The sequence below is a fragment of the Schistosoma mansoni genome (assembly GCF_000237925.1).
Source record: "Schistosoma mansoni, WGS project CABG00000000 data, supercontig 0129, strain Puerto Rico, whole genome shotgun sequence".
Classification (NCBI taxonomy): Eukaryota; Metazoa; Platyhelminthes; class Trematoda; order Strigeidida; family Schistosomatidae; genus Schistosoma; species Schistosoma mansoni.
Genome location: NW_017386036.1, coordinates 92,030 through 105,670, shown reverse-complemented (window position 1 = coordinate 105,670; position 13,641 = coordinate 92,030). Strand labels below are relative to the sequence as shown.

General features: G+C 40.0%; 2 protein-coding genes across 4 annotated transcripts; one reads left to right on the top strand and one right to left on the bottom strand.

Moving 5' to 3' along the window:
* Positions 1–2,426: 2,426 nt before the first annotated feature.
* Positions 2,427–3,306, top strand: Smp_133930 (hypothetical protein; the record flags this gene model as incomplete). Its single annotated transcript, XM_018792730.1, has 3 exons — positions 2,427–2,628; positions 2,777–2,844; positions 3,247–3,306. 3 exons carry the CDS (start codon positions 2,427–2,429, stop codon positions 3,304–3,306), a joined length of 330 nt encoding a protein of 109 aa, XP_018644158.1.
* A 1,388-nt stretch (positions 3,307–4,694) lies between these two features.
* On the bottom strand, positions 4,695–7,218 carry Smp_021730.1 (hypothetical protein; the record flags this gene model as incomplete). Of its 3 annotated transcripts, none has more annotated exons than XM_018792727.1 (4): positions 4,695–5,257; positions 6,764–6,857; positions 6,894–6,979; positions 7,009–7,218. In XM_018792727.1, 4 exons carry the CDS (start codon positions 7,154–7,156, stop codon positions 4,923–4,925), a joined length of 663 nt encoding a protein of 220 aa, XP_018644156.1. The 3 variants fall into 3 exon arrangements, with proteins under 3 accessions (XP_018644156.1, XP_018644157.1, XP_018644155.1); XM_018792728.1 differs by having other exon boundaries at positions 4,923–5,257; positions 6,894–6,976; positions 7,009–7,156; XM_018792729.1 differs by having other exon boundaries at positions 4,923–5,257; positions 6,894–6,967; positions 7,009–7,156.
* Positions 7,219–13,641: the final 6,423 nt, after the last annotated feature.

The window sequence follows — 13,641 nt, the reverse complement described above, 5'->3', positions numbered from 1 at the left end:
CGTGCCTTGGCTACTGTGAGGAATTGTGCACGTGTGTCGTTCCCGCCGTACTCGTTGCAGTCGGCTTCTGTGTAGCCGAACCAGGCTTCGACATTGTCCGGCCAAAAAGACATTGGTCTTTAACTTAAATACTTTTAGTGTCTGTTCCGTCATAGTGAAAAATCAAGTATTATAATGGACGAAAAATAAATAAATAAAATCTATCCGAAAACTCAGATGCATGACCGAGCGCCTTCAGTTAATCGAGTCCATTAAAGCTAATGTGGTCAGCATCCAATATCGAACACTTACAGAGCTATTGATTTCGGGGAATTATTTACAGCTGCAGGTTATACCAGAGAAGCACTTTCTTTGTGATGTCCCAATTTTGTTGAAAAAGTGGGCCAGATTGTGCAGATTTAATTAATTAGGTAGTACTTGGTTGAATCACATCTATTAACAACAGCAGGTTGGTGCTACTATGGAGTGCTTAAGACAGAAACCATTGTTACATTCTGAAGTTACAAAGATCATGAACTGGTCTTATTCCTAATTGACAAAGAAAAGTGGAGTGATGAAATAGTACGAAACGTCCTAGTCTTCGGATGACATGTGATTAGTGTATCCTGTGCAGAACTGCAGATAACTTTATAGTGACACAGCTGCATATCTACTTTTATAGTTGTCATCAGCAGAGTGATTATGAAATGAGTACTGCTGTGTACACCGACATCAGAGTTTAACTTATTTATCTAGTCAGATCCTCACTTGTTTTTATAAATGCACCGCGTAAGATAGTAGCGAAAAATCCAAAACTGTACTATGGGGTTTCAGTCGGAAAAATAATGTTGGTCTAAACACCTATTCAAGTATACACAAGAGATTCTTATGAAGAGGGATAACAATAGTCTGGACGGGTGAAAATCATCTGTAAACCAAGAGAACAATTCCACATGAATATGCGGATTTACACCTTTGGAATACAGAGTGGTGATCTGTAGCGGTAAATGCCCAAGATAAATAGCTCTGCAACTGTTCGACATTGGATGGTGACCACATTAGTTGCAATGAACTCGCCTGGCTGAAGGCGCGCGGTCATGCATTCGCACCAGATCACGAGTGGGAACTCCATGCTCAACTTCTCCTGTGATTGACAGCCCGTTCAAATCAGTCACTTCTCGATATATCGATAATCTACCTCATATGTTTTCCAACCTCCTCGCTTCTGCCTTTTGATTTCACTGGGTGGACACGATTCATAATGGGTGTTGCCGGTAAAGTGTTGTCAAACTACAATACCTGTGGTATCTTCATTACAAGTAGTCTGGACGGGTGAAAATCGTCTGTAAACCTGGAGAACAATTCCACATGAATATGCGGATTTACACCTTTGGAATAGAGATATCGGGAAATAGCGACAGTCACTTGCTGTGTGGGCGAGACGGAATAGTGACTGGTTATTTTACAAGATAGATATAGGTAGTTCTGACTGCGTTTTTTATTTCGTCTATGGTTTTTCTGCATCTGGATTTCTCTGGAATTCGAATACACAGGAACCAGCTCTGTGTTTACCTTTATGTGCAGGCTTGACAAGCGGTCTCTCTTTGGTCATCACTTCCTTCTTCGAGGTTTCGTGCTCGAAGCATGTCCCACGAAATACTTGACGTTTTAGTCATCACGTATCATTTACTTATCCTTATCTTCTATGTTATCAACTCTGTTTCCGTTTTTATTCCTAAGCTTATACCTACTCACACTGTATGCATAATCAATTAGTTGGCTTATTTTTTTATTATTTCTTGAGACAGTGGTGTTCTCTGAGCATCCTAATTTTCGCTTTGCAGTTTTTTGCATTGTAACCAACCGACCTCCCGCCTGATTATATGATAGCTGCTAGTATCCAGAAGCCACATTACCCTGAAACAAACTCACTCACTGGAATTAAGAGATTTATAAACCCATAAATAATTACCAACCTGACTAGAGTTAGTTCACTCACGTGGCTAAACTACCACCTATCGGACACTATTTAACTACAGAAACTGCAACAAGCTAGCGCAAAGAAATCAATCGGTTCGTTCTAGGTCGCGGCGAAGATACCGGATTGGCAATAAAACGTAGTAAAAACAATTACACTTAGGTCAATTGGAACACTAGAAACCACAAGAAAAACTATAAACTAGACAAAATAGAACGAAATACGGCATCAGTAATTACCTACAATGTTGATGGAAGTGTCACATCCTTTTATTAGCTTACGAACCTGATTGGTTGCTGCGACGAGTGGCAGGAATATTTTAGGCAGTCGTGTTATGAACAGACAGTTACTAGTTATCTGGGCGAGACGGAAAAGTGACTGGTTATTTTCATATATATATATATATAGTGTGTGTGTATATCAGTTATTTTGTGTCATAAACGTCTACCCGTCTGTTGTACTTGATCGGATGTGGTTTGCTGATTCCTGGCTGATACATGCATATGTTAGAGGGTCACCTGCCGCTGACCTTAATCATGTTGAAGCCATTCTGAATACCGTTATCTCAGTATTTAGCATGGACTGTGGTGCATACGCTGGTATGTCGCTCAATGTTCATCTGAATTGTGTTCAGGAGAAATATGAGCATTATCAACGATTTAAACTAATAAGTAAGTATGATTGTGATTTTACCTGTGTTTGGCACTTTGTGTGCATGTTATTATGTTAGCCACAAGTACTAGTGTGCTGTGGCTATCAAGCCATAATTCAGTGATTGGGTTTCAACGTCATTTGCCGAAACATCTTCCTTTCTCTTAGCTGTAACCGCAGGACTTGATGCCAAAAATACTTGTGGCTCTATATTACTTCATAAGAAGTATCACCAAGTACGTATCTAACATTATTTGTAGTAGTATGAGGCAGGTCGTTCAAAGACATTCACACCAGAGGCATTGAAGTGTTTCACATCAACTATTATGAAGTAAGTTCGCCGTAGGTTCCTACAGACAACTAAGACCTATCGGCAATGTCCCATATAAACGCTCCAAGTTCGGTTACTTGCTTCCAAGGTCCTCAGAATTACCAACATAATACATATATTTGACCAATAGTTTTCTTAGTAACTTCTGGCATCACAATGATAACGGCCTCTGAGACCAATTCTACCGATAAGTAACTAATACAAGTGCAATTTGCTCATTAACTGCTTTCTTGGAATGCAACATATAACTACGCTTAACAAGGTTTCATCTATAGGTTTTCGGAGTACATGATAACTGAGTTTCAGGTCGCAAACACCTCAAAAACTATGGAGAATAATCGGACAGCAAAATTTATTCCTTCGATAGCCAAAACCAGTTAGTCGAATAATCCAGTTTGGTCAAAAAATTGAACCTAACTCAACATAGGAATCCTGTTCCATTTAAAAATTTGTTGGGAGAAACTAATAAACTCCATGAAATTGCGAAGATTCCTGTTCATTAGACTAAACTATGCTACGTGCGATTGATACAATTGGAATAGCGAATTACTAACGAGTTGCTTTGAGAAAACTCATCTGGAACAAGAAAGTATGTAGATAGAGAAGAAACCAGATTGATATGTTGTGCTAAGGTTTCCACATGCTTAACTTAATTAGGTAGTTAAATCTTCTAAATCCTATAAAGTACATTGACTGGCTTACTAGGTCTAAAAAAGTGCGTACGTACTCGTTATTTCAGTCCACATCACACAGGAAACAGAAACTGAATAGCTCACCGCACGTACGCCAACAATGAGACTCAGAACTCCCGGTTAACTGCTACAACTGAGTGACTATCAGTGTAAACATAGATCCTAATATCCATTGTTAAATATTATATGGTCATCATATTGAGTGTCTAGGGATTGACAAAATCGTCAAGTTTTGTCAAAAGGTTGACTTCCCCACATTTTTGTAATGAGCAAGCTCATTACTTTATTTACTTAGATATAAAATGTGACACACGGACCCAAGGTACTATGAAGGTATAATAACGCTATTTTATTATGAAAGACACTATGTACACTGTTTTTGAGTTGATTTATTTTGTATCAGTACCAGATCGCTTTTTCTTGAACAAACTTCATTACTGGGTAGAGTCTCTGAAATCTAATCACTTGTATGGTACATCTGTGAAACCATTACCTGAAAGGCGCGGACCCAAACAATAATACAACCATGGATGTCACTGTAAAACCGATCAGATTCCGCTACTCGATTGAGTAGCCATATTAGCATCGTTGACTGACTAGCAAACTGGTATAAATTGTAGGCAATTATCAGTCGACCAGTACGTTTATGGTTTCTCACCATCGTTAAGCAGCTTGAGGCACCGCGTCTCGACTTCTGATAAAATGAAAAGACATGCAATACACGGGATATTAACATATGTTTACAATTTTGTTCAGTCACAGGTGTAGTTATTTCTAAGGAACAGGACGGGTGAGGTATCACTGGTTTAAAACAACAAGTTTGCGCACTAGTATCATAATTTTTTGTCTTGATCAACACTAAAGCAGTTCACAATGCCAACATATTAATTCAATACTTTTCATTCAGATCTGGGTTAAGATGCTTGTATCATCTGAAACCATGCACAACTTGCTTCCAGACATTAAAGCTCCAAGAGAAGAAAGTGGGAAGTATTACAATCCACAGCGCTTCGCATTAAAGTTACGGAAATTAGCTTTAAATTATTTTATATTTAGACCAAGGTGAGGTTCGTACTGTTTTATTTCTTACAGCTCAAAACATAAGAATTGTTCACAACAAGGCTTCAATAAAGGACCTTTGCAATAACAGTAAACAAAACCAGAAATTAGATACACAGTAAAGAACAATTTTAATATTTACTGATTTCAATAACAAGACTATTTGACACTGTTGGCTAATGCTAAACCGACCAAAAGTTATCTACTCTGAAATACAGAAAACCTATTTGTTTTAGTCCAGCAGCATGTTTTTGCGTATGTTAGCATACACTTCTTTCATTTCCTTCCATTTTAAAGCCATATTGTCCATCATTTCATCCGCACCCGGGGACTTCGGTGTCATAGATTTTCCTTCTGCTAAAAGGATGTTTAATTCTTTCTCCAAGATATCAAATCGTTTAAGCAGATCAGCATTTTCTGGTTTATCTTTAATTTTATTCCACTTTTTCTCTCGCTCCTCCTCATAGCGCTGCTCATCAACGAGAAGGAACCAGTGACCACAAAAGCAACGTGCAGGAAGATTACGATACAAAACCAAAGATTTTAGATGATGGTCGTGAGGACTACCTGTAAACAGGTTATAAGAAACAAATAACTGGTAAAATATCACTGGAGCACGTTATCACAATAACCACTCTTGCTCTTCAGAAAAGTTATATGCGGTACAGACGCAATCAGAAAAGATAGAAGTGTCAAGACCAGTGTAGTAATGGGAACAAAAGAATAGTCATTTGTCACCTCACAATCACATTGCGTTTTTATGATGCATCATAATTATGTATTGCGGTAGAGATTACTAAAGTTATGTCTAAGTAATTATGATGGAAACATTGCATAGCACCTTTAAAGATAGCAAATTATATATAATGGAAGTCATAAACGATGTACTTCTAGGAAGGATATTTAAAAGTGACTGATATGTTAGATATTCCGGAAAACAATCACAGGTTGGGGTGCACGGGCTAATGTGAAGATGCTACACTCTCCCTAGGGCTGTAGTGCCATGTTAGTCAGGTTTAAACATGAGTGATGAATTACCTTTTTATACATCCAGGATATATTAGTGTTCACTAAACACGAGTAACAGTGTAATCTATATTACGACAGAAATTAGATGTATGTACAAACCTGTTAAAGTCTAAAACCAATGCAACTTGGCTACCAAATGTATTGTATTCTACTAATGAACGCCCGAAAAGTAGTCCTGTGCAACACTGAACATTAAAAGGAAAGCAGATGATAACAAGTCGTAAAATAAAATCTGTGTAACGATAAGCTAGTCAACTAGACTTGTTTCTTCGTGATATGTGGTAATTAAAGGTCAGCAGAACTATAATGTATTGAGAGGCTTTTGCGAGCAATAAGTCATAAACGCCAATCTAGTCTACCGACAACAGCTTCACACTAGCCACTGATAGCATTAATAGACTTCACTCGTTATGTGCACGAGCACTTGATACTAGAATTCATAAAGATGAGAAATATGCAGTTAAGACACGGGCTACTCGTGTCCCGTAAGGGGTCGTCCTCAGCAGTAAAAATATATCTAAGTCCGTTATTTTAATTTAGAAACGAAGTGTACCCAGGAGACGAACAACTTCACAATAACCATGTTAAATCAGCCTAGACTTGACCAGGCCTATTCTTTTTCCAAGGCTTGGTAAATGCTGCTGTTCGCGATCGTGTACAGACTGACTACATAATAGCGCATCCTTCGACAGAGCAGCTCATTTAAAAAAGGATGCGGAACTCCCCAAAGCTTATGGTTGTCCAATACTTGAGTAGGATTTGAGAAAAGTAAACCGCATTTACAGACTCCGTTAGGTGGCGAGACTCCGGCAAAGCCACTTTGGCCTCACATTGACATCACAATAGCATGCTGACTTGAGATGATTACCGTACCACAAAGCAACCTTAGTGGCATTACCTGAGAAGCAAGATAGCACAGTAAGATATGAAATGTTAAATATGATTAACTATGCATGAAAACGCTACAACTAGAGAAAACCAAATGAATTGATTATAGCCGACTTTACGGAATTGACTTGTGAGCTGGTAAAAGAGTCAACTTACAGTGACATTGTTGAACAGCTCTGACATTAGAACTAGCAACGAGATTAGGATTTTCTTTAGTACTAGACTTGATTTCTCCACGACTGGTGTCCGGCTAAAGTAGTCGATCGATTTAATTAACGTCACATACTTCTACTTCTGAAATCTCCGCGATAAGATCTTCTTGCAACCACGACAGCTTACTTTCCACAGGCACATTCAAGTCTCCAGAAACTACTTCAAGCTTAGTGAAGTTTTTAACTAACCTGTATCGAAGAGGTTACGGTTGTCGGTAATAAACTTAAGCATTCTGTCTTTTATTCCACCGGCAACAGCGGGACTCACTGAAGACGAAAATCGAGGTAGTAACCTCAAAATTGATGACGCTAGCCTGAAACTTGGACGGAGAGCCATTAAAATGCAAACCACTGGCGCCTGCACGGTAAACAAAGTCAGATCCCTTCAAAGTCACCCGCCGTTCCGTTTCAACGACCTTGAAATGATTAAAATGGTTGTTCAAATGGTTCAAATCATTGAGGACGGAATAGAAGCTTCCGCTTAACAGGCTTCCGAGTCTAGTAGCAGTAGATCACCAATACTTCCAGGTAAGAACCTAGGTATATTAACGATAATAGAGAAAAAAGAATTTGGTAAATCAAAATAATATGTTATCCTTAGTCCTTAAGAATAAGTCAAGCTTTCTCTTGAAGGATACCTAAGAAATCTCTTAGACTAGCTAATCCTGGAGCGAATTCCAGCATTTGACAACTCTTACGGGGTAGGAGTTGTGTCTACAGTCTGTTCTGCTATGTCGGGTCTCCAGTTTCTGAGTGTTACCTCTTAGGTTAGTGTTGTGACTAAGTTTAGGATGTTTAAGGGGATGACCAGCAGTGTTAAGGATACTGTAAGCCAATAGAAGGTCACCTCTAAGACTCCTGTATTCTGATGGGAAAAGGTTCAGTGACTGGAGACGCTCTTCGCAAGGCTTGAATTTGAGTCCCCAAACTGATTTCGTGGCTCGCCGTTGGATACGTTCCAGAGTGTCCTCATCCTTTTGGAGTGAGAGAGGAAATACTATGTTTCCGTACTCTTAAATGGGGACGAATAAAACTGTTGAAGGTTATGTGGACATTTCTTGCGTCGAACTGGCCAAAAATGCGCTTTAATGTTACCAGTGCAAGGTTTTCTCGAAAGGCATTTTTCTCACAGCGTAAGACCTCAAGTCGTAGGGTACCAGCACTCCCAAATCTTTCTGAACTTGAGATAATTCTAGAGGGGAGTTTGCTAAGTTGTAACTGCAGTCTGCAACATGTCTCAGATGGGCTACTTTGAAGTGTTAAAAGCAAGTCCATTGTCGTCGAGTCAGATCCTCCTGAAGTGCCAGTATATCCTGTTCGTTGCGTATCTCTCTCCAAAGTTTCACATCATCAGCAAAAGGTGATAAGTCAGATGATACCCGTTATGGGAGATCGTTTGTATAAATGGAGAAGAGTTCCTAGTAATGGACCCTGGGGACCGCACTAGGACATTCCATAGCCCGAGAGAAAGTGAAGTTAAACCTGACCCTAAAATGTCTATTTTAATATGAAGTGAGCCAGTCAATCAGAGGTGGTTTGAAACCTAATAGCCTGAGCTTATTGATAAGACATATATGATTGGCCCTATCAAAAGCTATTGAGAAATCAAGGTAAATGATGTCAACCTTCCCCTTGCAATCAAGGATGGTTGTCCATCTGTCCACTGAGGTCATCAGGTTGGTTACACACGAGTGATCTTTTCTGAAACCGTCCTTTTGGGGTGGAAAGAAGTTTATGGATAATAAATGGTCGTTTATACCGTCACATATCAGGGACTCCATAATTTTTGAAGGTATGGAGAAAAGTGCTACTAGCCGGTAGCTTGAAGTTTCGATGCGTCGATGTGTTTCGGTTTAGCGAATGTGAGAATATCACGCTAAGCGGTGTTGCTAGGATTGAAGCTACTTCTCTCAGTATAGCAGAATGGACCATATCCAGACCAGGAGAAGTGTCTTGCCCTAGGTGGTTCCGTTTCCAGTACACCGTGTCAGAACACAGATCCACTTATGAAGGTCCTGTGGAGTTGCAGGTGAAGCTCTCATCAGTATAATTTGTATGGGTCAGTTGGTATGGTCGAGACTACTGTTCTGCCAGAAGGTTAGCGACGTCACTGTCGTTGTTCGTTGGGCCTTTAGGACATAGCTGTTGGAAAACTCCAGTTTTTGCGTATCGAAAGGAGGCTGGATAGTGAAATAAGCTTTTTTGATTGGAGGAAAATTTATCGATAAGCTTTATCTGGTACTGAAGCCCGTCTTCTCTGTATGCGCCGTTGTTTCCACTGCGTTCGTATCCTTACAAGCAGTGCCTTTTGCGGCTTGACAAGCGAAGAGTGCGCTTGCTTGTAGATTTTGGGGACTGTTAGCGGAACAGACTGCTTTGTAGCATCCACGTCCAGTTGAGGGTTGGCTTCCTGGTACACCCTCTGTAGATTGTTCTGTAAAATTGACACATTCAACCGTTTGAAATTCCAGTGCCTGCTGTCGGTAGGATGTTTTGGCTCAGTTTTGCTGGTAAAACTGAAGGTTATGACGGGTTGATCGCTGTTCCTCAAGGAAGCCAGGATTGAGAAGTTGTTATATCCTAGCAAAGACAAGTTTGGGTAACGTCCGGGACCTATTAATGGACGATTATTCTATGTATATTCTTATTGTTTAACTATTGAATGATTATATTGTGTATATCCACATTCATCTTATTATAAGCTTCATTTTGACCTATGAATTATTACTGTGCGATTTACTGTCCCTAGATTACATTCAGTTTATTGATTATTGTATCCCACGTTCACAGCCACATTTGGCCTGACCCTGTACAGATATTATTTTCTATTTTATGGTGTGATGTGGTCTGTCTGTCTGGTATATAAACAAAGTATGCTTGAAATAAACGATCCGCATAGATTCGCATAACAGAAGCTGTCATTGGTGTTCTGGACTTAAGTGGAAGGGCTAGGCGGACAAAGGACCAATAAGGACGCTAAATTACTCATACTGATCGAACGTCATTGATTGTCACAGTGTTAAGGTCGGAAAAGTCGTATTTCTATTGGTGGATAATTCACGTGATAGAAGCCGGACATAAAAATCAATAACGAATTAGCATACGTCCTTTATGTTTTATAAAGTCATAACATTTGTCACTTCGGAATTCTTCGTTCATAAATACTCAGTCTAAATGTGACGGTGTCTGACTGTTTCCCCAGCGAGTTGCAGACTTCATATTTTCGAATAATCCCATATCTTCAATGAAGTTGAAGAACCGAGCTTCAGTAGAATTTTCACCTCCAATGTACGTATGTTCCGCAAAATTGACTCTATAAAGATTGGAGTCCCCTGGAATCAGGATATGCGTGAATTCGAGACCAGTAGAGGGGGTTAATCCTTCCAGCATACGATTATCGTACTAGATATCAGCAGTGCACTTCCTGTAGATGACTCCAGCTATACACATCAAGGTGGTAGACAATCTTACTGAGCATCATACGGACTCCTCAAGATTGACAAACTATGTGGTTGTGCACTGGATGTACCTGCAGACAAGATCGCAAGTATAAGGTTATTCCGTCCCCCATTCCTGTTTTTCTGTCATTGCGAAACAAAGACATCCCAGGTATTGCCAGCTCCTGGTCTGTAAACTGAGAAAATATCCAAGTTTCAGATATTCCTATCAGATGAGCATCATTAGCATTGCTGAGTTCACGCAGCTCATCCATTTTACTCAGTAAACTTATGGCGTTCATATATAAGCAGTTTACGCTTTTGATTTGAAACGCATGGGCTTCCCCGTACTGTTTATCTGTGTGGGCCTTGAGTGAATGAACAGTTAACCTACCTACACAAGATTTCCCAGGTTGGTAGCTACTGTTCTTTCCATGTTTTTTTATGATCTTGGCAGTCCACAAGTGCAGTAATCAATTCCAACTTGCCTTTGTGCTTGATCTTGGCATCGTGTTGCCTATCTTGATGCATACGCATTCCAGTCGGCAACCAGCTTCTGTTAGCACAAAATGCTTAGAGAGGTGTAGCCGCCATACGGGAGAATGGGATGGTTATCTTCATCAGTCGGGGTCTAGAATTTCCATCCTTCTTGGTTAGTCTCAGAATTTAATGAGTCAATATATTTTTGAGCTTTAAGGAATGCTTCATGAATATTCATTCTCAAATATCAGAGTTTGTGTGGTCAGAGTCCGTGTTTGCTGGTACACCTTGCACAATTATATTTCTTCCACGTAAAAACCCTCGAGATTCCTTAGGAATGTTCTGGGTGAGATCGCGCTCAGATTACGGTATATCAGGTAGTATATTTGCGTTCCCATCTGATTTCGGTAAATGACTAGTCGGTAGGATATCCTCTTCGTCGGTAGCGTTAGTGCGTGCTACATCTTGGGTGATTTTGATTCTTAGAGTCCTTTCCCCGAGTGAGCTGTATGACCGTCAAAGACTCTATTTTGGAAAATTCGAGCTTCTTGTTCAACTCTTCGCAGAACATCCTGTCATTTTATCTTGCAGGCTGAAGGTCATGGCTGTTTTCAAAGTTCATGACTATGAGAGGATCATAGCGAACCGTGATTGCTTTCCCAGGTTTTTAGTTACGTTCAAGTTGAGGACCTTGTTGTTTGATGGTTGATGTGAATTTCAGATTCCCGTGTTCTTTGCTGACTTGTTGGGAAGTCTTGGGGGTAGACTGTAAGGCCAAATCATCAGTTGATTTCACTGCGATACCTGAGATGTTCAGCTTCTTATACAGTGACACTGGGTCCTTTTTAACTTTGGTAACGGGGGTCCAATCGCTCATAGGGTCTTCGAGGACCACCTTTGTATTTAGGGATCCTGCTCTGGGAAACTCAAGTTTGCTGAGGAAGTCTTTCTTTTCTTAATTGCGAGTGTTTGTTTGTTTACTCGTTTTAGGACTGCCTTTCTTCGGGTTTGCTGACAACTTTTTCTTCAGACCTGTCAAGAAAATGAGGATGTTGCACAGAACAACCTCAGCATTCATGTTGCACGTGTCACATACCCACCTACGATCCGACTTACCAAGTCTGATGTAGGCAGCAACTGCAAGATCTGTTCATGCTTCGTGGAGCAAACCTTTGAAATTGTCACATTGCATGCCGGAGGTAACAGCGAAATGGCACCCGGGTCCCTTGCATGAATTCTTCATAGTAAGCTGGAGCAGAACCGCAATTAACTATCAACTTCGGTAAAACTCAGAAAGAAAAGTAATCTACCGAACATATAGCTTAGGGCAAATTCTTTCGATCAAAAATGATACTTTTGCTGCGTAAGGACACAGCAAACGTTTGAGAAATGCAAACCACGTTAGGACCAAACCCCCTGTTCGTAAAGCGCGCGTGCAATACATGTTGCTACCAAGCGTGCATGTCCGAGGAAATGAGTATATTTTCAGTGCACATTGGACTGGAGTGTTTACCAGTTGATGCTTGAGAGGTTGAATTCACCGCAAATGATTTTGTGGGAAAAATCTGAGAAAACAGACCTTGACCATAACTCATTCATGATGGTGTCAGTTGAACTGGGAGTGTTTGGAGTCGGAAATATACGTCCAGTTAGCACTAAACAAACGTAAAAATGTACAGTAAACCGTACTTAGTCAGGTACTTTGCTTAGAGCAGAACTTCCATAAGTTTCCGCTCTCATGTTTAGATCCATGTAAGCGACAAACACCACCCTTTTTAATGGCCCGACCACAGCGGAAGAGTTTGTAAGTGTCCGTTGGAATGTACGAGTCTGAAATATCAGGGGACAAGCCACTGTCCGTCATCAAAACAGGTAAAGGATTGATGAAAAGTATTTTGGTACATTGGTTAGTCATTTTATGTAGTCCAAGTAGGGCATTAGTACAAGGTATAATGAGTATTTATATAATAGAAGGGCTTGATGCAAACCTAATAGGTCGTTTGTTCTGTCGTGTATAGACGAATGAGACATAGAAGTATTGGCTTTGCTTTCGTGTTCATTTAATTTGTAATCAATACGGGTTAAGAGAGAGAGGTAGTCAGATGATGGACTGGTAAAAAAAGAAATATGTACTATAGTAACAGCTGAAGTAAATTTCATTGAGGCGATAGGTTTTTTATCTGGGAAAATGTCAGTGGGGCCAGTCAGTGAGCTCTTAGAGATGTGGACAGTTGTTAGTGAAGAGAAGTTTACCACTCCTTGCTAGGTCAAGGTATGTGGACGATAGCTTTAAAAGAGTTGGGATGTTTCTCTTAACTTTTGGGTCCCTCAAAGCAGTACTGTCGAGAGAAAGAGATGGAAAAGAATGAAGTGTTTTTTGTATCAAATTGGTGGGAATCCAGGAGTTGCATCACATAGTAACGACCAAGAATGTAGTCGCCAAATATAACAACCATGGAAGTCAAAGGGTTGAGGAAAAATAAAATGTGACAGTGACCAACAACCATAAAGATACCGAAGAGTCGATCGCAATTCAGAAATTGAAATCAATACAGTAATCATCGCCTACAGACCAAAAGAACAACAATGTGTAAATTTCGGATGGAAATAGGAGGAAAAATATATATGGAGATATGAGAATGGTTATAGGAAAAAATAATAAACAGAGGGGTCTCCTCACATATCCACTGCAGAACATACGAAACGGATTCCCCGTAAATCGCCATTTATAACGTTGTTTGGTTGAAAACCACCGGTTACATGTATAAAGCCTAATGGCAATAATGCCTTGAGACTAGTTCTCACTCACTGACCACGATGTATCGTTAACCTAAGTATTGCACTTGGCATCAACTTATGTTAAGTGTAGTACTCCAAAGAGCAATGTGAAACTGGTATAATTATT